At 38.0% G+C, this 24,862-nt stretch overlaps 1 protein-coding gene across 3 annotated transcripts in view; it reads left to right on the top strand.

The window, feature by feature from the left end:
* LOC132106779 (kinesin-like protein KIF26A) overlaps nt 1–22,524 on the top strand; it is an 84,800-nt gene extending 62,276 nt beyond the window's left edge. The window contains exons 1-12 of one of the 3 annotated variants that reach the window (XM_059512766.1): nt 262–1,005; nt 3,434–3,623; nt 8,004–8,195; nt 9,422–9,515; nt 10,260–10,522; nt 11,299–11,482; nt 12,521–12,680; nt 13,251–13,413; nt 14,264–17,291; nt 17,899–18,089; nt 19,630–19,780; nt 21,946–22,524. In XM_059512766.1, coding sequence (XP_059368749.1) covers nt 989–1,005; nt 3,434–3,623; nt 8,004–8,195; nt 9,422–9,515; nt 10,260–10,522; nt 11,299–11,482; nt 12,521–12,680; nt 13,251–13,413; nt 14,264–17,291; nt 17,899–18,089; nt 19,630–19,780; nt 21,946–22,127 — 4,815 coding nt within the window. In that variant the 5' untranslated portion in view covers nt 262–988 and the 3' untranslated portion in view covers nt 22,128–22,524. Of the gene's footprint in view, nt 1–261; nt 1,006–2,433; nt 2,590–3,433; nt 3,624–8,003; nt 8,196–9,421; nt 9,516–10,259; nt 10,523–11,298; nt 11,483–12,520; nt 12,681–13,250; nt 13,414–14,263; nt 17,292–17,898; nt 18,090–19,629; nt 19,781–21,945 lie in introns of those variants that run through there. The other 2 variants (XM_059512767.1, XM_059512768.1) reach the window with 2 other exon arrangements.
* The last annotated feature ends 2,338 nt before the right edge of the window (nt 22,525–24,862 follow it).

The following is a 24,862-nucleotide window of genomic DNA, read 5'->3' as shown; positions in this document are numbered from 1 at the left end:
AAGAATTCATGCCAGTGTGTGTGAAAGTGCATGCTTTGCACGTCAGCGAAGTGTGTTCGTGTGATTGAAAGAGAGAATGTGTGTGTGCAGACAGGTTTGTGTGGAGCATGCTGCCTATCAGTTGCGCTTTGCACAGCAGCTGTGTACTGACACTGTGTCTGGGAGGGGAATGGAAAGTGGGCTGGGCTGAGGAGAGGAGAGGGAGAGAGTGAGTGCAGCAAAGCGAGAGGGAGAAGGTGAGAGCGACTCACCAGATTGAGAGAGACGCGGAGCGTAGACGCAGAGGACCGTTGGACTTCTGCCAGGGTTTCCCAGCAACAGCAGAAGCAGGAATCTATTCTTTTTTTCCTCATCCAAGGGGATTTTCCTTTTCCACTGCCTTCCCTGGGAGTTCTGTCATTGGGAGAGTGGCAGAGAGGAGCGCAAAAGAGTGGAGGGAAGGAGTGCAGCAGATAAGGACAACGTGCCCCCGCCCAGCCTCGATGCAGAGGTGAAGTGAGGGCTACCTTGGAATGAAGTAGAAAAGTTGATCACAGTTTTGGGTTACAAACTTTTCCGACAGGTGAACGGATGTGCTAAGCTTTGGGAAGTCGATCGCTGGCGACTCGCTCCGTGGAAGTAGAGTTTGGCAGAAAATGCTTCTCTGCAGGTGCGCCACGTACCTGTTCCTTCTGCAGAAAACTTTTGAGGGTCATAAAGAGCATTTCTGACATCTGCTTCTAGCCCGCTCATCTTGTCGCACCTGTATCCAGTTACTTGTCTGGGAATTTGCATGAAATGGACCCCTGATGATAGTGACAGTGATTACATCGCCCTGTCTTCCAGCAGACACTTCTAGCCCCCTGTCTCCAGCCTGCCTTACGCACCCGCCCCGCCTCGCTCTCACATGTGCCGGGAGCAATGGAGTGCTCTTACCGGGCTCTGGAATGAACAAGTTAAAAAGCTGCTTTTCTCACTGCTGTGATGATATAACCTCTGAACTGAGATAATGGATTGGAGAGAACTGTAAGTATAGTGGACTCTTTTGAGTTGTTAATTGACCGTTATAAGCGTTTTTCATTAGGGTTTGTGTAGTTTAACTGGTTATAGCAAACTAAGGATGTTGGGTTTGATTCCTAGGATTTATTTGGATAAAATGTAAATGCAGTCAATATTTACTCATCCTCAAGTCTTTTTGAACCTCCGACTTTCTTTCTTCTGTAAAGCACGAAATATATTTTTGAGAATGTTTCAGGGGTTTTTTGACCATCAGTTGATTTTCACCAAAACAACACAAAAGTTTTTGTTTGATTCTATAAAAGAAAGAAATTCATACTTGTTTGGAATGACATGAGGGTGAGTAAATGAATAGAATTTTTCATTATTGGCTGAACTGTCTCTCTAACATTCTGCTCCATTGTTGAAAAGCTAATTAAGGTTATAAAAGTACTTTAGTAAAGAAAACTGCATTGGTTTGCTGTCAGTTGCAACACTAAAACCTCAGTAGCAGCAACAGCAAATCCAGAGGGAGACTGTTCACTGCAGGGTGGGGAAGGAAGATTTAACAGGTGGGTGCATCTGGATAAAGCCCAGCCTAGTGTATCGGAGCTCACTCTACCATGCTGCTTTTCACCCACTCTGGTCACTCACCTCTGTCCGCTCCAGTCTGATATCTCAATCTTTTGTGTGTGCTTTACTGTGTCGTGCTTCATAAAGAGCTTGTAAAGCATTTGTCATGCAGCCAGACACGGTGAATGCGGCTCTCTGCCCTATGTGTGGGCGTGGGTCTCCTCTTTATGTTAGAGGAGGCGCTGTATGTGTGTGTGTGTGTGTGTGTGTGTGTGTGTGTGTGTGTGTGTGTGTTTGTGTTTGTGAATAGGTGAGGTTTGTGGAGGAGGAGGCAAAGAAGAGGCTTTGTCTCCATAGGTGGGTTTAACATTAATAAAACCCTCCTCCTCTCACTCAAGTATTTTTTGCAACCTCTTATGCCCCCTATTACAAGCTCTTCATCTTCACTCTCTCCCTCATTCACACCCAGAGTCCAAAATTAACACTTGACAAGTGCCAAATAAGAATAAAAATGCTTTGGCTTTGGTGAGTATACAAAATGCCCTGTTTTCAACATTAATTTATTTATACATTTTTATTTAAATGTGTGTCTATGTATAATATTTTAGGAAATAATGAAATAACTTGGATATATTTAATGTCAGTAAAGTTTTTACAATTTATCCATAAATGCTAACTTAATTGTGCTTTGTCCCCCATTTAAACATGCACATGAGATAATGCTAAGTGCTAATTTCTTTCTGCAATCTGTGTGTGTTTGCACACACATCCCATCGCACCTTTTAATGCATGGCGCATACACATTTCCTGTGGGGGGCCTCCTCTTGTGTCCTTCATGGAGACTGTAATTATACAGTGTTCTCTGTGATTTTTCACCCCTGAAGAGGCTGTGCTGAAGGAGTTGGAGGGAGAGAGAGAAAGAAAGGATGTGAGGAAGAGTGAGGCATTTAATGAGCTCAAGCTTTTCTCCTCAAGCCCTTCAACCTCATGCTAACAGGCATAAAGACACAAATGTCTGCTGGAAAACACACACAGCTTTAGGTAGCTTGCATCATTTTACTATTACAAGACATGCATGGCCAAAAGCATGTGGACAACCAAACATCACACCAATATGCACATTTTCAATAATACGGATCTTGTCCTTTCTTAAGGTTCTGCTCCTTAATGCTCGCGACTAGATGTTGGAACATGAATGCATGTTTTCACAGGAGCATAAGTGAGTTCAAGCACTGCCGTTGAGTGAAGAATTGACACATACTTTTGACTGTGTAGCTAATTATAATTACTTCAGCCTAACCATAAATAAAACATTTTACATTTCTATAATAATGAACACTGTAGTTTCTGATTACACCATAAAAACAAGTTTTTTCAGATTTAACTAAAATAAACACTTTTGTCTTTTCTTAAGATTTTTCTTTCTATCAAGTTTCTCTTCGTCTATGAGGCTTTATGCACCCCACTTTATCATTTACACTTCTGTTCACAAGTTGTTGTGTTTTTTTGTGCACCAAATCAGTCCATTTAAACAATTTTGGAAGGATCATGTAACACTGAAGAATGGAGTAATGGTTTTGCCATCACAGGAACAAATTACATTTTTAAATATATTATAATACATAACAGTTAAATTAAACTGTATAAATATTTCACAACATTTCTGTTTTTACTGTATTTTTATCTAATAAATGCAGCCTTTAATTCGGTGTCACCTCGTGTAGTTATCTTCTGGATTGTCCTGGACATGGATGTTCCATTCATGTGTTCATCTTAAATCTTTGGAGGACAGATATTGAGAAGTATCACAATGCAGGTCCAATGCAGGTAAAACATCCTAGACATGACTCCTTGACATAACTTTTTGTTTGCTGCTCTTTCACAGGGCTGCCCAGAAGCTGAACCTCTCCAAACGAAAGAAGCCTCAGCCGCTTCCGCCCTCCCCACCTGACCCAGAAGAGCCGTTCTTCTACACTGATGGCTTCAGCGCTGCCCTGCAGCTCTCACCCCCACCTGTACCCCCATGTCTCCTCAGGGCAGGGTCAAAGGTTAAGGACAGCCCTGGGATGGGAAAGGTACTGTAAAGTCATCATTGCTAAAACTTAAGAAGTTTTTTTGCCTCCTATACAAGTGTTTTTTTTTTTTGGATGGGAATGGTTTGTAAAACATGATCAAAGCATAGATGATTAAAATTATGCCAAAATTATTGTTATCTGACAATGAATAATAGGTAATCTTGAAACCACGTTGACCGCTTATACAGCATTTATACAATTGTAGAGAATTTTTTCTTCTTTATTAATAAAATTACATCATTCATAAACCCCTGGTTGCCCTCTGCTTAAGAATGCCACGTGAGTTTATTGATTTGGCTAGTTCTCGGGTTACCATCAAAGCAGACTGTGTGTGACAGCATGGGTTGGCCCAGTTGTCCTGATTCCCAGGCTGTTGGAATTCCAAGAAGCTCCTTCGGAATGCCAGACAGCATTCTTTGTTGTAAGTGACTGACATTCCGTGGGAGTGGGAAAAGCAATGTATGAAAACAGAAGGGCGAGGGAATGACATCAGGGGGCATTTAAATGAAAGACATATTTCTCTCTCAGAATAGAGCTGTTTATTAGTGCTGAAAAGTCTGAGTGCACAAATGCTAACGATATCCCAACGACTCAAGAGCTTTCATATTTTTGTGTCTTGTCCGTGGATTATTTGAACACCAGTATGAACATACTTTTGGTGATCTGGACTTGGATTTCCTCTAAGAAACAATGGACAGATTAGATGCCGTAGTTTGCTATTTGGAATTGCAAGGCAAAGGAATAACTATTGTCTGAACTTGTAGCAATGTAAGATAAGTCAGATGTAAGATAACAGGGATAAAATAAGAAAACTGACATCCCTGTTTCTCCATTCTATTTGTTTAGTAGCAATTCCGGTGTTAAGTATTAAAAAGTTATCTTATTGTGAAAATTAAATTAAAGTAGATTAAACTGAACTAAACTAATAAAACATCTCCCTTATGGATTCATGATATTAAACTTTTATCCAACATTGGTAAGCTGATAATTCTTTTCATATTAACTGACAGATATTAAAATTCCATACAGGTTTGTTTGAATTTATAAAAGATAAAACACTAAAAAACTAAAATCATTTTTTATTTTTTACAGAATGAAAAATTAGATTTGGAATTGTTTTAAATTATTATTTTTTTCATTATTATTATTATTATTATTTAAGATTAACTTAATTAGCTTAGTGCAAAGGTTATCTGAGTGTAAAAAAAACAGTATTAAATATCCAATATCAACCAATACCAATTAAATATAAAAAAATCGAATAATGGCCAATAATAGTCATGGTGCCGATATACAGTATTGAGCATACCTAGATTATACTAATGAGTTCTTAAAGGCAGTACTTTGAACTTAACGTGTTTTGCCTATAAAAAATAATTCTCATTGATTGGATGTTCACTGTCATGCTAAAGCATGTTGGTATCCATTAGGCAAAGCACTTAATCCCAGGTCACTCCAGGAGGACTGTTTCTGCAATTAGTGTACTTTGAGTCACTTTGTACAAAGAGCATCTGCTTAATATCAACCTACTAACCATAATGAGCTGAGATCATGCCCTTTTCTGGAACATCTAAAGATATACTGCTACATCTTGTCATGTAACTGACAGTTCCATATATACTCTCTCATGGGACTCTCTTGAGCATCATGAGCATTCCAGCATGTTGCAGCTATTTTGGGTAACAAACTCATTCCTTTCCTTAACACCCCCTGGAGGTCTAAAAGCCATGGAAGATTGCAATGACCCAAGTATGACCCTCCTTCAGCACAGGTGATGCTCCTTAAATAAATTCAAAGAGATGGGACCCATTAGAGTCTGCTTTTGGATGACTTCTCTGTGGGAAAGAAAGAAGATAATGTGTGTTCATAGCATAAGATAATGTAATGGACTGCTGACTCATAAACACCAGCAGGTGGTGCAGGTTTATATGGCGTCATGTCTGGAGGGAGATGATTCTCTCATTAAGAACAGTGAGGTCACCTAAGTTACTTCTCAAAATGCATCTCTGGAGGAGTCAGCTTATTACATCATCCTCATATTTACTGCAGTTGGAGGGCTATGTGAATAAAGCATTTCCCTTCCCTTAATTGTTCACCTGATTGTATTGATGCATTGTGCAAACACAGCATTAAAAATTGTGCACAATAGGCATTAAAAGTTTTCTAATGTCACACCAAAAGCAGGCAGCTGTAAGTTTTTAATGAGTTTTATCAAGAAAAAGACAGTGAAGTGATTGCTATAAGGCCCCACTGAGATGAAGTATGTTGCCTGCTGATTTTGAGACACTTGTAAAGGAAATGGGTATGAACACAATTTTTTCTGTGGAGAAAGGAAATGCCAAAGTGCTTAGAAGGCAGCAGTTAGAGAGGAACAGGTGATTCTGAGGAGGCAGCGCTTATTCAGTGAGGGTGATGGTAAAGTAAATTTGTGTGGAAAGGCTGATTGACACATCACTAGTGCTTTTGCATTCAAGGAAATTGTTTGATATGCCTTGTTATTGCAAGTTCAAAAAATGGATTTGAATTGTATAATTGATAAATGCTTAAAACTCATAGTAATTAAAACACCAAAGGAATTTCTATCATAATAAGCTATTGTTTTTCAATACATGGTGATCACTTGCTGCCAGATTTAGTTGCAGTTATGTTGGGTTTTTAAGACAATTATTTCATTTCATTTTATTATTGGACCTTTATCCCCAAGCTTACTAAATTAACTTTTCTGGACTACAATGCCAAACCCTATGTTGTAAAAAAGTGTTTTATATTTAGTTTAGTTTTATCTTGCCTAGGGTACTAAGTGACTTTAAAAGTGTTTATGATATACCTTTGTTTTTTGTTTTGTTTTTTTGTACTGTTCTCAGAGGTCCACTTATAATGTTATTAAGATTTTTACACACAAAAAAGCATAATTTAGAAGTAAAAAGCTATTTTTTTTGTCCTATTTTGAATAGGCACAGCAGATTGTAGACTCAGAAGTAAACGGAATCACACTTGTCATGTGACATCAGATTCAATATGGTCAGCATAGCATTGTCTTTTAGTTTCAGTCTTTCAGAAAATCCTCCATCAAATTGTGACTTATTTGTAAACGAATCCGCAGTAAAATGAAGTAAACAAAGGACCAAGTTCTTACTGACGCAGTTTGGCATCTCATTCAAAATAAAGTTCATCAAATGAAGTTAATCATTTGGTTTCTGTGTAGACCAGCATTTGCCGCTCTAGTCATTTACCTATGATGTGCGCGAATCGGTGGTTGGGGCTAAACAGGCAGCGATGTAGAAGCAGGTGTTGATCTTCTGTGGAGGAGGCACTTGACCACACATATTCCACAACCTGTCAGATTGGCTTCAATATAAGCTGATTTTAGACTAACAAGAACATTTTGAGTTCTGAAACTTACATAATGGTTTTTATAGCACAATGACCTCAAACAAATACCTTTAAAAGCTGCTGGTCTTCTATCTATTTATTGCTTAGTCTGCAGCAGTCATTACTGCTGAACATATCAGGAACATAGTGAACCTGATCGGGGAACAGAAATCCTTATTCTCTTCCAATTGAATTCTTTATCTCAGTGGAGGACTGTAAACTTCAGGGGCTGTTTGCTGTTGAAAGTGTCCCTAGTGGCAGAGCTATAAAATAAGTTGTTAAACACAGACAGTCGAGTACATTATTGCTTCATTGAGTAGGTGTAATAATGAACTGTTCTGCCTCAGTCATGATTCGCTTTGCTATCATTCATGTTTATGACTGTAAAAAAGGAATAGATGTTGCATCCATACTTTGTGTTAAGTACCTAATTTTAATCTATTTTAAAATGTAATTTATTTCTGTGATGGCAAAGCTGAATTTTCAGCAAATCTCCAGTCTTCAGGATCAAATTTTTCAGAAATCATTCTAATAAGCTGATTTTAATAAACTCAAGAAACTTTAATTTCATCATCAATATTGAGAACAGTTGTGCTGCTGCTGCTACTACTACTAATAATATTTTCATGGAAACATGATATATATTTTATGTACAGTATTTGTTAATATTGCGTGTTTATAAACTGTCTAGTCAGAATATGGTTGGTCTGTTTTCTGAATCCAGACACACTTTACAGCAGGATGTCCCCTGTGTGGGAGCAGAAGGGCTTTTGATGATTACATGCTTTCAACTTTGCTAGTATGAGAGGAATTCTTGGCCAGGAAACTGAAAGACATTATTCTCAAACCACTTAATAATTGTGTGAATTAGTGGATGGGAGCCTGCTAGTGTGCAATTACAGCTGTATGCTTTGAATTAGAAGCAAAATCAAAAAGAACATAATAAAATAACAAATAAAATGATGTAGGAAAATAATTGTGATATAAATATAATTGTGTGCTTTGCAGGTGAAAGTAATGGTGAGGATATGCCCTGCCAAAGGATTGCGAGACACCTCAGAATCCATGTCCTTTCTCAAGGTAGACAGCCATAAGAAACAGCTGTCCTTTTGTGAGCCGCCCACCTCCACACGCTCCACTTCTGCCACTGCCCCAAAGATGTTTACCTTTGATGCCGTCTTTACCCAAGATGCTTCACAGGTACAGTAATGATATAAATGCTTAATTTTTTTTGCCATCAGCGTAATAAAAACAAGCATTTTACAAGTTATACCAAGGAGCTATCTTCTATTTCCCGTCTGTACTTATAATTTTATTTTGAACAAAATCTTCACAGAATTTATGTCAAACAGGCAGGACATCCATGCTGAGATCAAAGCAGTGCATAAGGGAGGTAGAGTTGCGAGGTAGATAAAAGGTTTGGGTTGGTGAGTTGGGGTTATCGTTCCTATCCTACAGCGCCTGAAGGGGTCTCAGAGGAAAAGATAACATTGCTCTTTTCTCTCCTTCCTCCTAAACTCTTTGGGAGTTTGGAGTCTTTGGGTTTCCTGTCCTAGAAACATCAGGTCTGATGATCAATGACTACCCCACATTGTTCGGAACAAAAGAGGCTTTGAGCGAGCACACATCAGAGGTGGTTCTTACAACAACACTGTCAAAGCTTTCCTCAAACTGCAAAATACACACACATAATTCCAGGGTTTGATATCTTTATCTCTGTCCTTACTGTATTCTGACTCTCTTTGGGGAGTTTGCAAGGATGAGCAAGGATCAAGTTTGCAAGGATCTATCCCTCTGTCTATCTTTCTGTCTCTCTCTCTGTCTGTCGCTCTGTCTCTTTTCCATTCTATCTCTGTCTGCCTGTTTGTTATTATAGCTATCAGTCTGTTTGTTGCTCTGTCTATCTGTCTGTTTCTCTCTGCCTATCTGTTTGTTGCATTGTCTGTTGTTCTATCTCTGTCTGTCTGTCTTTCTGTTCTATCTCTGTCTCTGTCTGATCATTCTATCTATCGTTCTGTCATTCTACCGTTTTAACTATGTATCTGTGTGTCCATCTGTCTGTCTGATGTCCTGTCTATCATTGTGCCAGTCTGTCATTATATGAATCTGTCGAATCATATGAATATATGAATCGTATATTATATTATATTATATTATATTATATTATATTATATTATATTATATTATATTATATTATATTATATTATATTATATTATATTATATTATATTATATTATATTATATTATATTATATTATATTATATTATATTATATTATATTATATTATATTAATCTACTGTCCAATCCTTTTGTCTGTCATTCTTGAGTTTGTCTGTCAATCTATCTATCCGTCTGAATATAAATACTGTATGCACAACTAATAAAACAGTTTGAGTTGGTTTTTAAATCTGGGTTTGTGTCCTCAGGCGGAGGTGTGCTCGGGGACAGTGGCAGAGGTTATCCAGTCTGCGGTTAACGGGGCAGATGGCTGCATCTTCTGTTTTGGTCAAGCCAACCTCGGTTAGTAAACATCTATTCAAGTAGCCCATATTTGACAGTTATTAACTTTATAATAATGTTATTATTATTACATTTTTGATGGAGTAGCCTTCAGTCACATGAGGTGAAAAGGAAATCACCCCACAAAATACACTGTTTTGGCTGGATTGGAAACCTCCTAACAAGGAGGCCGGGAAAATGCGGGGAGGGCATATGTGTTTGAGCATTAATAGCGGTTTGTTGAACACAAAGTGCCCTCATTTTACACTTTGTGTTTGAAAAGCATTTCTCAGTTTCTCTCTGTCCTACTCTCTTGTTAATCAGCCCCTCACTGTGAGAGTCTGTGTGCCTCCCACCGTGCTGCTTCAATCCCCCATAGTTAGCTTGGATGTTCATTTGCTCTGCTTTAGCGTGGTATTTTCTCTCATGACTAACATCCTTGTGGGTTAATTTGATTAGCTTAGGGGCATTTTACATAGTACTATTATTAACACAAATCCTATTATAGACCTGCTCTTCTATCATTATTTAGTTAAGTCAAGCTAAGTTAATCAGTTGACAGTGTAATTTTTATCATGTCTATGTTGACAAACGCTGCTCCCTTTTTCCTGTCAATTTTCACATTAATCATGTAAGGACAATTAAAACATAATATAGTAGTGTCTTCCTCACATCTCCAGTCGTCCGACAAATTTTAAATATTTGGTTATATCCCTCATTATCAATAGCAAGTTTTTTTTTTGTTTTTTTTTTTTTACTTCACAGGCAAAAGCTACACAATGATCGGCAGGGACAGCTCTACACAGAGCTTGGGTGTGGCACCCTGTGCTATCTCTTGGCTTTTCAAGCTCATCGAGGAAAGGAAAGAGAAAGCTGGCACACGTTTCTCCATCCGCGTGTCTGCTGTGGAAATCTGTGGCAGGGAGGAGGTGCTGCGAGACCTGTTGGCTGACTTTTCCACAGGGACTTCCCAGGACAGTCAGGGTGCAGGAATTTCCCTGCGAGAGGATCCGGTCTGTGGATCACAGGTGCATAGAGTTTGTCAATAATAGAGCATGGTGCTAACAATACCAAGGTTATGGGTTTGATTCCCAGGGAATAGATTAAATAGATAAATTAGGTTTTTAGAAAAAAATATTGAAAATATTAAATGTAACATAATTAGGTGAAACATTATGTCTTTTTTATATACACTAATGTTCAAAAGTCTCATGCTCATTATGGCTGCATTTCTTTAATTAAAAATACAATAAAAAGAGTAATATTGGGAAATATTATTACAATTTTAAATTTTAAAATAAATAAATGTAGAATTATGTTTTTATATTTTTTTATAAATACATGTAATTTATTAATTTACTGTTTGTTCCAGTCTTTAGTTTCACAGAATTCTTCAGAAATCTTAAAAAAATAAGAAACATTTCCTATTATTATCAAAGTTGTAAATAGTTGTGCTAATTAATATTTTTGTGAAAAACCATTTAAAAAAATGAATTATTTGATGATTACAAAGTTTAAAAGAACAGCATTTTTCAAAAATATATATTTTTTAAACATTCTTAATCTATTTACTGTCACTTTTGATCAATGGATCCTTGCCAAATAATGTATTAATTTATTTCATAAAAGAATCATGCTGATCCCAAATGTTTGAACGGTAGTATACAGTAATCGCAAGTCACCAGTCTTTGACTACTGTCAAAATGAAAATGTTATTTAATCTAATTAATCAACATCAAATTGCTTCTGTCTCCATTCTCTTTCTTTATCTCTTTGTCTCACTCTAACTTTAAAATTCGTCCAGCTGCAGAACCAGAGCGAGTTGAGGGCATACTCTGCAGAGAGGGCAGCATTCTTCCTGGATGCAGCTCTGGCAGCACGCAGCACCAGCAGATCTGACTGTAAGGAAGAGGACCGCCGGAATTCTCACATGCTCTTCACACTACACATTTCCCAGTACCGTATGGAGAAGAGCACCAAAACAGGAAGTATGGCCTACTATGCTCATTTTAACATTTATTTAGAAAAGCCTTATTGAAATGTGATATTTATGACAGAATACTTTCAGTGTTTAGAAGAAATGCTAAAATAATATTTTGAACAGGCATACCTTAACTTCCAGGGCTCAAAATAAAACAACTTCAAAGGCTATCTACCTCCACCTCAAAGATTAAGTTATACCGCCTTATAACTGTCTGAGAATTCATATCATATATCTTCATGCATCATTAGTATTTTGAGAAAACTGTTACTGAGGGTGGCCGATACCTGACTTTTCCATTATCATGCTCTCCATGTTCACAGAGAGTATCAGTTACCTCAATTTAGTCCTGCTGATAACGGCTTTATGAGAATGCTAACAAGAATGGTTAGCACATTTTCATTACTGGGCGTAGCCATCCTGTCAAGTCAGCATGTCAACATTAGAATGATCATTAGCATTGCACTCCCATCGCTGCAATACAGGCTTAGTTCTGGCCATTGACACTAGCCAGAATAGATTTTAATATATAATGAGGCTGGAGTCTCTTCTGCAGAGATGTTTATAGAGCCCAGCATGAAATGAGAAGCTCGTTTGCATTCCCACTCCACAGAGGGTTTCGGTTCCTAGCGCTGGCTTTGTAAATCCTTCCGACGTGAGGTTAATGGCCTCCATCTCAGTGTGAAATAAATGCATCTTCTGTAATAAAGCTGAATGAATTTTACTCTAGTGACCTACATGGGTCTGTAATCTAACTAGCCGTACTTACTTTTATTGCTTGCTGTTTGATGGACTGCCAAGGATATTGAATCACCACTTACCTAGCAGAGATCCTATATCTAACTGCTGTCTCATAAGGTCCCCTGCAACACTGTGATGTGTGGTACCTGTGTCCTTTTTTATGATAAAATACTTTCTTCTCTTTCAGCTTAATGTGCAGAGCAACTACAGCATTCGTAGGTTGTTTAAATGGGATTTTTAGCCCAAAGAGGCTTCAACATTGGGAGTCAATTTCTGTTTTAACATGCTTTGTATAACTTTACAGTGTCTGGGAGTCGTAGCCGTCTGCATCTTCTGGATTTGGGCAGTTGTGAGTCTGATTTGAGTCAAACGCGAGATGGAGGGAGAGGCCAATGTCTGTCATTGGGTGCCCTTGGAAATGTCATCCTAGCTTTGGCCAATGGAGCCAAGCATGTGCCATACAGGTATGTGTTTTGTGGTTCAATAAATCAATATAAACCAATAGTGGGAGATGATATATCTCTGTTAATGGTGGTAATGTGTCTCTGAGCACACATTGAGTCCTCCTGATCTGCATCTGCAAGGGTTTCATTCTCACCCTCCTTAGATCAATGAAGCCAATTAGCCAGCTTTGCAGGGGGAGAAACCAGCCACAGTGAATTGGACTTGAGGTGGTATGTAGGCCTATTCATAGGAATGTGGGTCAGGGAGTAGCAGATTTATGCTGAAAGAAAATTAAGAAATACCCACCGGAAGGTGGGATAGTAAATACAGTGACGTGAGCAGAGAAAATGAATCTTTTTCTTTTAAATGTGGCTTCAGAAATAAGCATCCTCCACAACAGAGTAAAATAAAAACATTCCAAATCAGGTCACCAGAAAGTAAGGATCATTTTCTTTGGATTCTTTTTATTCAAGGATGACTCATAATCCTCTATCTTAAGACAACCTCTCAATGATGCTAGAGGGAAAAGGCAGTTGTAAAGCCTATCTTCCTTTTTGGTTAACAATAATATTTTCTGATTTATAATTCAGAGACAGCAAGCTTACCATGCTGCTGAGGGAAACGCTGGGCAACATCAACTGTAGAACCACCATGATCGCCCACATCTCTGACTCGCCAGCCAATTATGCTGAATCTCTCACCGCTGTGCAGCTTGCCTCCCGTATTCACCGCATGAGAAAGAAGAAATCCAAGGTTTGTGATTCAAACTGATATATTGATCATTTGAATAGTGTATGCTTTTGTAGTCATATTTCTTTAAAACATAATTGACACTCAAGGCATGGTACCAAGATCATATAAGGCAGTAAGTCCTGCAATAAACCATTCTAAAAGTAAAAAATTAAAAAGAGAAAAAGATGTTTTGGACCACTATTTATTGTGAAAATGCTTAGTAACTATATTATAATTATTTGAATTAACAATAATATTTTCCAGATTGTTTTTAATATATATATATTTGGAAATAATTTATTTAGACTTTGGTACAGTGACAGTATGATATTTGCTAAAAAAATATATTTTTATCAGCTTTTTGTCTACATTTTCTTCTTGTCTTTATAAATTGTTCAGTAGGTCAGGACTGTAATTTTCTTAAATTACATTTTGGCTTTTATTCATTAGAATGATTCACAATTTAAATAATGAGTTATCAGAGAAACAAATGTTACAGTGATAATTTAACTGCAACATTTCTCTATGACCTATGTCATGTAATCAACAAATGTAATCAATGCATTTGATCCAGAAGAGGAACAGCATGTAACCTTTCCCATCACAGAGGCAATTTTCACCATAATTAAGCTGTTTTGACAAAGCTGTTTTAGAATATATTAACATTTTATAGACCTAAAAAATACTTTCCTTCTAACATATGCATAGTATTGAAAACTATTTTAGCTTCTCCTTTGGTATGCACATTTCACCTTTGTTGATATTGACATGCTGTTTCATGAAGGGATGTCTCTCTGAATATATATATATGTTTTAAAAGAGCTATCTGCAAAGATTTATTGAAGTCAGTTTGGTATGTTATTTTGTTCAGTATGCATCAAGTTCCTCTGGAGGGGAAAGCTCCTGTGAAGAAGGACACATCAAACAGAGACCCTTCTACCCTCGGACTGTGGCTCTTGACCCAGACCATCCTGCAATGTTATCCAGTGACCCAGATTACTCCTCCAGCAGTGAGCACTCATGTGATACAGTGATTTATGTGGGGCCTGGTGGGACCCCTATCTCTGATCGTGAACTCAGCGACAATGAAGGCCCACCTGCATTTGTTCCTATCATTCCCTCTCTGAACAAGAAGCGTGTAAAGGAGGGACCTAATTCTGATGGGGACCACCTCAAATGCAACACCTTTGCAGAGTTACAGGAACGGCTTGAGTGTATAGATGGCAGTGAGAGCACATCTATTTTCACCAGTGAAGGAAAAGGCCAACAGATGATCTCTAAAAGTGGCATGGAAAAAGCATCAGAAGCGGCTTCTGTATCAAACAGGACTGCCAAGTGTACTCTACAAAAGCCTGCGTACCTGCAACATGGGGCAGCGTCTGAAATTAACACTACTTTAAGACAAGATTCAGGACCTGTTGTAAGAGAGAAAGATTTTAGTAGAGGACTTATTCAAAATCCCAATGCCTCTTCATCCTTGCAGAACATTTCAAAGAACTCACTTTTGAATACCGAGTGTGGCTTAGCCACACGGACACCTCCAGTTGGTATGAGCCAGCAAGCCCTAAGGCAGGGAGAACGCAATGACTCCCCAATTATTGACAGATCCCATCACCTCAGTAGAAGTCCTATGGAAGTAAGCCATCTACGTGCTACTCTGAGGAACAGGTGCCTCAATAGGGATGTTTTAAGGACTACAGTTACACTGCAGCAGCCTGTGGAGCTCAATGGAGAGGATGAGCTGGTGTTTACGGTGGTTGAAGAGCTACCTGCTAGTCTGGTTCCAGACAATGGGAGACCATCCAGCATCATTAACTTCAACCCAGACTGCTCTTTGCAGGCCCTGGCATCTCACTCACGACCTGTTAGCATTATCAGCAGCATCAACGATGAGTTTGATGCATACACATGTCAGATGAACAGGTCCCAGCTAAACCAAGGTGCTACTTCCAAGACACAGGAGGAATTTACAGCTGGTCATGCAACTGCATACTCTTCAGTTGGGTCCTGGTCTTGCAAGACAAATATTTTTACCCCAAGTAGTGATGAGCCATCAAAGGGAGTGCGCAAGGGACCAGTCAGCAGCTCCATGATGGATTTACCTGGTGGCTTACACACTGAGTCTTTCTCCCAACAAAGAACAAATATTCCACTGGGTGACAGTGGAATTTGCTTTTCAGAACAAGAATATTCTGCAACCATTGACAAATTGTCCATATCTAAGTGCCCTCTATCTCATGACAGTACCAAAGCATCCCTTGGTGGTCCAAAGTCAATAAGATCTAATAGACTCATGACCTCACAGTCTGCCCAGATCTCATACATTTCTACACTCCCTAGAAAGAGCACCCAAACTGCATCTTCTAGCAGTAGCTACAGCCATGAGCTACAACGCCAAGGTAGCAGAATAGAAGAACAATGGACCCACACTAGTAGTGGGCTACACTCAGACAGAAATTCTGAGTTTAGCTCTGTTAGCAAACCACAGAAAAATGGCACGAGTGGAATTGCATCCAGAAAGACAAGCGGGAATAGCAACAGTGTACCTCGCCCTCCTAAAATGCATGTATCATCCACATCTCAAAGGGTTGTGGATGGTTGTGAGAAGTCAAGTGTTAAGAAAGGGGACCTGAGCAAGATGCCTCAGCTCAGGAGAGGAGCCACCACTCTCGGCATGGTCTCAGTGTCCCACAGCTCCTCTGAGACAAAATGGGGTAATGATGCCTCTCAAACAACTGGTAGCCTGAAATTCTCATCCTTAGGAAAGAGAGTTAATGGACAGAACGGTAGTATGCTCCCTAAGTCCGGAAGCATGTCACCCCCTGCTCCACCTGTCCGAAAGTCAAGCCTCGACCAGAGAACACGCATTTTGTTGTCTCCTAGCGCCTTAAAGTCTGTAGGTAATGATGGAACAAGATTGTCTTCCTCCAAAGCATCGGTTTCTGAGGAGGACTTTGATGTTCGAGTTAGAGGGGAATCCTTTAGCTTTAAGTCCTCCAGCCTGAAGACAGCTTCTAGTCTCAGATCACATAGTGCTAAAGGAGACAATGGAAGGCATTTTGGTAGTCTTTTGTCGCTTGAAAGGTTTGACAGTTTAACCTTTGTGGGTTCCAAACCAATAACATCAAGGGAAAACAGTAATGTCAGTATCAGTAGCACTGGCAAATCTGCTAAAATGGTGCCAAAACCTGGGACACCCTGTTCAATATCTACACCAACCATTACTTCCCCTCCATCTACTAGTGGAATTTGTAAGCTTGGACAGATAAAAGCCAGTATAAGTCCTAGATCCATTGTCGGGAATTGCAACAAAGGGAAGACCTTGTTGAGTACTGGTTCAAAGTCTCTTAGCTCCTCCACCAAGTTCCTTGCTGTCTCAGCTGCTCGGAACACCAGTCTACCTCCAACTGGAAAGCCCCCAACTCGCTCTGTCACAAGCTCCAATACTAAACAAGGAAGGGGCACTATTATGGGCACAAAGCAAGCGATTCGTGCAGCCAACAGCCGGGTCAGTGAATTAGCAGTTGGTAGTTCCAAGAAACACCTCAGGGGCTCTGACCAAGCAGATGGCAACAATGATGCCAGAACTTCCAGTGAGACTCCACTGGCTGCTCATTTGCCTTCTCCTTACAGCAAGATCACAGCCCCTCGCCGTCCTCAGCGCTATAGTAGTGGCCACGGTAGTGACAATAGCAGTGTACTTAGTGGTGAACTGCCTCCTGCCATGGGGCGCACTGCACTTTTTTATCACAGTGGAGGCAGCAGTGGCTATGAGAGCATGATCAGGGACAGTGAAACCACAGGGAGTGCATCTTCTGCCCATGATTCCATGAGTGAGAGTGGAGTGTCCACGTCCAGTCGAACAAAGGCCTCAAAATCTCCCAAAAAGAGATCTAATGGTGAGTTTTACTGGGAAACCACTCAGGGCACTATTTAATGGTGATCAATTCAATATTTATTATATGGCCTTCAAAGGTTAGAATGGAAAATAGGTATTACATTTAAGGTTGTTGTAATACGTGTTGTAATGTATCTAGACTATGATAATGAGGACCAAAAATATTGCTTATTATTTCCATCCTAAAAAGTATTATTTCCATCCTCATGTTTTACACGAGTGTCTTAGCCAAGGTTTACATCACAGTCTTCTAGTTTAACTGTCACTACGAGCAGTCATTGGAGACAAATGGGGCCAAAATCTAATATGTTGCACAGTGCTCTATTGCTTTTACCTAAGATTCCACCAGACAATAAATATTAGTAAAGCATCCTGTCTAGCCAGTCAGTCTATTTAGGCCATTTAAATTTATGAACCCAAGGTTATAATGCATATCTGGTGTTTAATATGCATTTACCTTATTCTGTAATCTGCATTTACCCAACAATAATTTTTGCTTTAAATCCTGTAACCACTTACAAGCCTCATACATATTAAAAGCATTCCAACAAACTCTGCTGTTCATATCGGGCCCACATGAAGATCATTACCCTGTGTGACCCCTCCAGGCCTGCAGCGACGCCGTCTTATTCCTGCTCCTCTGCCAGACACCTCTTCTCTGGGCAGGAAGGTTGGTGCAGCAGGCCAGTGGGTCGATCTGCCTCCAATGGGTGGTGCTATGAAGGAGCCCTTTGAGATCAAAGTGTACGAAATTGATGATGTGGAACGCCTTCAGAGACGCAAAGAAGGGTTGACAGAGGTAAGAAGACAGTACGTCTGATAAGTGCATTCTATGCTGTTTGTATGCTTATCAATGAATTCAGTCTCATTCTGGTTAATTTATGAAGTGTTTTTCAAAAGTTCATGTAGTGTTTAAGAAGTTTATTTGCCAAGAAATGCTAAATCATTGGTAAAAAAAAAAAAAAAAAAAAAATTGGTTAAAAATATGTAAATGGTTAAAAACAAATGTTATCATGAAGCTAACAAGCTATTAGAAGTGGTATAAATGTATTTCCCCTATATGTGGCTTTATTCAGTTCAAGTAAATTTCATTTAAAAACATCACCTACATCTTGTATGCCCTGGGTAAAAATAGAATAGAACAGCAGATAAAAATAAAATTTTCATTTTTGGGTGAACCATCCCTTTAAGTACAATACTCAAGTAAATGTACTTAGTTACTGTCCTCCTCTCCTTAAAAGTATCATACATTAGCATGTGATTCTGATGTTTCTCTCACATCTTGTGACAAGTACAGTTGTCAGGAATAAAGCTTATCTCTGTTACAATTACTTATGTTGGCTAATTGATTTTAGATTGGACTGATAGCTTTAGTTAGACAGGGATGACTGGTGTTGTAGGACAGAAAGAAATGAGATTAGCTAAGGTCTCTCCAGAGAGAGGAAGAGATGGTGAGAGAGATAGAAGGAGAGAGAGCATTGGGGAGGGGTCAGGGGTGCCTGTGATGAATGAGGTGTGGCTCCACAATCTGTGGCCCGCCTGATCGGTCTTTATAGCCCACTCCACACACAATGTCTATGGGTCATTAACTGTTTCTCTGTGAGTTTCTAACCCTGATCACACAGGCAATTGTGTGGAGAAGACGAGAGGAAAAGACATTAACTCAGTCGAATGAAGCTCTGATTTATTTTCAATTAAGAAAAAATGATCTCAGCTAGCATATTAGAGTCTGGCAGATGCTCATGAAGTTGAAGCTGTTCATCCTCTTGTTTTATGTGAATATGTATGTATGTGGGTAGGAATTTGTATAACTGCTAAGTTTATTTCTTTTTTGTAAAAATAAAATTCAGTTTGCAGTGGGCATAGCATAAAAACTTGTTTTTCCTACATATGTAGTTGTCAAACCTGAGATATTTGCAGAAAAGAAATTGTTATTTTTGCATTTTCATTTACTTTCTAATGGCCACCTGGTACTGACACAATACACATTATAAGAGGAAGGTAATCTATACTGTAATTCAACCTTTCAGTAACAGGTTCCTCATGAACATGATCTTTCTTTTTAATCACTTAAGCAAACATGCTTCTAGAAGACCAGCTACTGTTTAACCTGGATGCTAATTTTATTTTCTATCTTGGCCCTAATAATCTCACCAAAGGGCTGAGGACCTAAATCCTCTGTACTGGTTACGAGCATCGAATCAATTCAGCTTAAGCCATTGCACTTTAAATTGCAATGCCTTGAGGACAGCCACACATAGTCTAGTAGGTGCATGTAATAGGGGCAAGAGATTTTTGGTTGACAGTAAGCAACTCACACTGCTGTTCCACACTTTCAGGGTTTGCAGTATTTTAACGCCCGCCTTAGGATGCTGGAGAAGAGGCAGCAGCAGATCAGGGAGCTAAGAGCCAAGCACGAGAAGCTGAAAAAGGAGCTAGAGGACGCCAAGACTCGTCTCATGCTGGACCCCAGCAAATGGATGGGAGAATGTAAGTTCCCAAGTATTATTGTCAGTGGTTTTGTCAGTGTCAGTGGTTTTCAAACGCTTTCTATTTTAATGAATATCAAATGCTGACCTTCCCTTTATGAAAGATACTCTTTTAAAAGTATGACAAAAAATTATTTTATTGTATGATCCATCTACGCATGATTGTATACAAAATTAAATCTTGCAATTTTGTTGTTACTGCACTAAATCCAAAGCAATATATATATATAATATATATATATATATATATATATATATATATATATATATATATATATATATATATATATATATATATATATATATGAAGAAAATGTACCTCATACGGTGTTTTTTTTCCATCTATTTATTGTTTAAAAACTAGGTCTGTCAATAGAACAAAATAAATGTGATTAATCTCATGATTTCTGACTTTAAAAAGCTGAAAATTTGTGTCAAGCATATTTAACATCTCAACTTGCCTCGTTGATGCTAATTTTCCACTGGCCCACTTGTGGCCCCTTTGATCTCAATTTAAAAACCTCTTAATTTATGTGACACTGAATATTATCAAGTATTACAATATTATTCACACTTTTGTTTTACGGAACTTAGTGGTGTGGTATAAACGCTACAAATTTTCACAAGCTTTTAGCCAAAAATAACTTTCTTTTGGCATTTTTACTGTGACACTCTACCATGCATCAAGGTCAGGAATGATGAATTTTACCATGCATCTTACACAGCATAAGTTTCCCACTAATGTGATGTAGACTAATGGCTCCCTTTATGACTTTAATTTAACTGTTTGAACTTGGTGCCACAGGATTTAAAAGAAAATGCTGAGGTAATGGTGCCTTCACAGAAATGTCTTGAGCTTTGGCTACTTTTAATTGCTGCTGAGGCAATGTATTACAATAATGGATAACATTGGCTTTCTAGAATATTCTCCATAAATGTAAACTGTGAAACGATTTGTTGAGCTTATATAAGTGTAATTGTGAAACTTCCTTCAATGCTTAAACTGTAAGAACTAACTCTGGACATAGACTTTATAACAATGACAAGGATTTTAGACTCAGTTTCTCATAATATTTCAGGATTTTTTCAAATACTTTTGTAAAGACCTTCAATATCAAACAGGGCAAGAAAATTATTTGAAGAAAATGAAGCTGAATTATGTCATTAGTACTGTTTACTCTACTGAGAATGAAAAAGAACATTGCCAGCAGCAAAGAAAGCTCTGCTGATTCTGTATGTCTTTTTTATTCTGTATTTGAATTACGACTATTACAAAGCAGCAATACAACAACCTTGATATTGCAAATTATCTGTCTCCACTTTGTTAGAAGAAACACTTTTGTATACAGTATGTGGGAGAAAAATCTCAGGATGTATAGAAATAATGTAGAGAAAATGGCAGGCACATGGAGAGAGGGAGTGCCTGTGTGTGTTCTTGAATCAATAAGGTATTATTTTTCTCTTCTGCAATCACTACCTGCCCACTGGCCAGGGGATGTTTACCATTCATGTGTGACTGCTGTCTTGGGTAAAGCTGTGATTGGGGCTGTCATCCTGTTTAAATCAACCCCTCTTCAGAGCCCAGTAAAATGAGGATGGTGTTTCTACAAGCCCATCTCCCACACCAACCAACCATCACATGCAGAGATGTTTGTTTACGTCTTGAATGATAAAACTATCAATCTCGGTGTATCAATAGGGCTGCATAGCACATCACCTAGTCACATCTTTATTACGTAGTACAATAATGTGGCTTCTATATGTGTATTTATTGCTGAGATTGCTTGACCTTTATATGTATACATATTTTAATTAGGATTGCATTCAAATGAATTATTCAGAATAAAATTAAAAACGAATTTACCACACAAATGATTATTTACGGAGAAAAGTCACCCAAATAAAGTCAGTCAGTATATATAAAATTAGTCAGTATACATTTTTATTTGTTTAATGGCCATATTGGTGATTTGGTTTGGGTCCTTTTTGTTTTCCTTTTTTTTTTTTTTTTTTTTTACAAAATTAGAATGTTAAATTGGCCTGTCATTTATACAAAACATTTTTACAATTAACTTAAATTAATTAAATGTCAAAATAAATGTTACATTTGCATCCCTATGTTTTTAAATAATAACTTTGTTTGCATTTTTTCCCTATTTCCACTAGTTGATGTGGACCCTGATCTGGACCAGGAGTCGCAGGACTACCTGGAGGCTCTGGCTCAGGCCACAGGAGACCTGGAGTTTTGTGTCAACCTATGCAAGTCTCGTGTGATGATGGAAACCTGCTTCGATATCGCTGTGCCCTCGATTCCAGGACAGAGTGGACAACAGGAGATGGAGGTCTAGGAGAGAACAAAACAGGATGTTGTTTGGAAGCTAGCTGTGAGTTATGGCAAGAACTTTTTTTTCCTGGGATTGAGACTGTCCTTCAACAAGTGAAGATATTGAATAAGCATGGTTAGAAACTCCCTGAAATGCTGAGAAACTGGATAGGATAAGAGACCCTTTCCCGAGATCTTTGTTAAACTTAACCAGGAAGTGCCTTAAACCAAAAATAAAATAAAAAATAAATAAAATCCCAAGAATTATCTTTGTTTTATGATTGGTGCTAGTATTGAGACCGACTTTCTCAAGTACACTTTGAAAAACAAAGTATTTTGCATTGCAATGCAGCGTATAGTGTATTTATAAGAGCTAAAGTGTGTAAAATCTAGTTTTAAGTATTAAACAATAAAAAAATAAGAAAAAAAAGAGTCACTCGATTGGATAAAGATGCTGAAGCAGTGGCACTGTCGTCTGTCTCATTTAGTTACAGTCGCTCTGCACAATGATTGGCTCTCTGATACAGATCTACTACTTTAACTGATTGGTGGAGCTGGTGGCAAATCAGAAATTAGAGCTTGTCTCAAACACTTCTCAGGACATCAAACCGAAGTGAGTTTGTACTTATGAATTTCAGTATGTGCTGTGTGCGTCATACTGTAACGTATGCATGTGTCTGTTCTTCTCTGATCATGCAACATCCAGCGTTAAGCTGGTTTCTTTTAGCGTGGTAAACAAATTCACTCTATCTACCTGAAATTCAAAAGATTATGCCTTTCTACACTGAAAATGAATATATTCAAATATACAAATGGCTATCATCTGTTGACAGTATCTCAGCACAGGACCTTCTCCTCACTGTGTCCCGTGATTTATCTTCAGCCTCTAATGTTTGATGATTTTTGTTTGTCATGTTAATCCTTAAAGTGTCTCTGGAGAGAAGTGTGACTGATGTTTCTCATAAAGAAACAAACAGAAGAGATTATTGGGATTTGCAAGGGTTTGAAATAGAAAACGTGGCTATTTTTTTACATCTTAAAATTATTTCTTTGTTTTTGTTGTTGAATGATTCCCTAATTTAAACAGAGAAAAAAGACACAGGCTTTTTTCTCCAAGTTGCTGCATGAATTATTTTTTTCCTCTTTGTTTTGTATGGTAGTCTCTGATTTCTACTAATAATTTAAATTTAGCAGATTTGCCAAGCATTTAGAGTTTTTCAATGTATATGACGTTATCAGTGTTCCTGCTTTGTATTGTACAGTTTTTTATCCTTTTTAAAAACCATGTATAGACTCCTAAGTTTGCATTAACATAAAGTTATGAATAAAAAGAATGTTTCCTCTTTATAATTCTTTGTGTGGCTATTTAATTTTTCTGCATAAAAGAACATTAAGATTTCTTCTGTTATAAAGGCCAGAGTATAAATGACATAAAATATTTTGTACATAAATATCAGCAAAGCAAACAGAATTCTTCTTTCTAACAAATGATAACACTTCAAAAATAATGTCATCTGTGATTTATATTCTTATTTATAATAAGAAATGTTGCTGCTGAAAATTCACCTTTACCATTACAGGAATAAACTTTTTAAAACCAATTTTAAATATATTAAAATAGAAAAGTTTTATAACTGATTGTACTGTATTTTTAACTTTAAGAGACTTCTTTCAAAAACTTTTAGAAAATCTTACAGAGCCGAAATGTTTAAATAGACGTGTATAATGTAATATTTCAGTATAGTAACACAGTAAAAGTTACCAACCATATAAACAAGATCACTTCTCACATGTGCAGGAGAAGAGACTGTGTAAGGTAATGACGACTTGACATTAAAGCAATCATCCACTGTGGACTTGTTATTTTTTTACTGGTCACAGGGGCGATGAAAAGATGTTCCTACACAGATGGCTGGAGACAAAACAAATTTGAGAATTTAATCATACCACAGATTGATCTTCATTAGGTTTTCAGCTCTATAAATGATGGTATACTGGCTTTGTGATTCATTTAGGCTCTTGGGCATTGTGAGTCTATAGACGCAGAAGACACCTGAGAGCTGCAAAAGCCCAACAGGGTAAAATCATTTTGAGTGATTCCATTGGTGGCTTATTCCAACTGCTCTCTCCTGTTCTCCTTAGCAGATGGTCTCATCAAATTGATCGAGATGTTTTAATCAGTCTCTCTGAAGACATCTAGTCCTTTATGTCATATTGTGTCACTGAGAGTCACCAAGTGACCCTGTCAAATTTGCTGACTAGAAGCACACCAAATCTGTTCCCGCAGAAAAGACTGCAGAATTTGATCATCTGCCATTCCTAAAGTTCTACATATCCCCCGATTGTTGGTCTCCTACAGTGAAAACCTTTGATGTATCTCATTCTGTATCTGTCTTCCTCTGTTCATTACGCACATGGATGGGGGAGGGCAGGTTCAAAAGCAGACAGTCCAACCCCCAGGCTCTGAATGTGATTGAGTTCTTCGTCACCCTGTGAATATGTGCAACAAAAATGGACAAAATGGAGGTGGAGTCCTCAGTATTTCAATTCCATCCTCTGACACAATGCTATAATTCTTGCATTTATGTTGAAAACTTTCATAAATTTAAAAATGTTTAGAAATTCATGACAGAATGCATGAATAATCTAATAAAAACAGCATAACAGACACTGGTGATAAAAAAACAAACCAACCATGTTTCTGCAGGCTGAAGCATTAGCCAAATATCAGTGTGCATGTATGTGAAATAAGTGGTTATA

Source organism: Carassius carassius, chromosome 27, assembly GCF_963082965.1.
Source record: "Carassius carassius chromosome 27, fCarCar2.1, whole genome shotgun sequence".
In the NCBI taxonomy this organism is placed as follows: Eukaryota; Metazoa; Chordata; class Actinopteri; order Cypriniformes; family Cyprinidae; genus Carassius; species Carassius carassius.
Note: the sequence above shows the minus strand (reverse complement) of the source record. Positions and strands in the feature narration are given on the sequence as shown.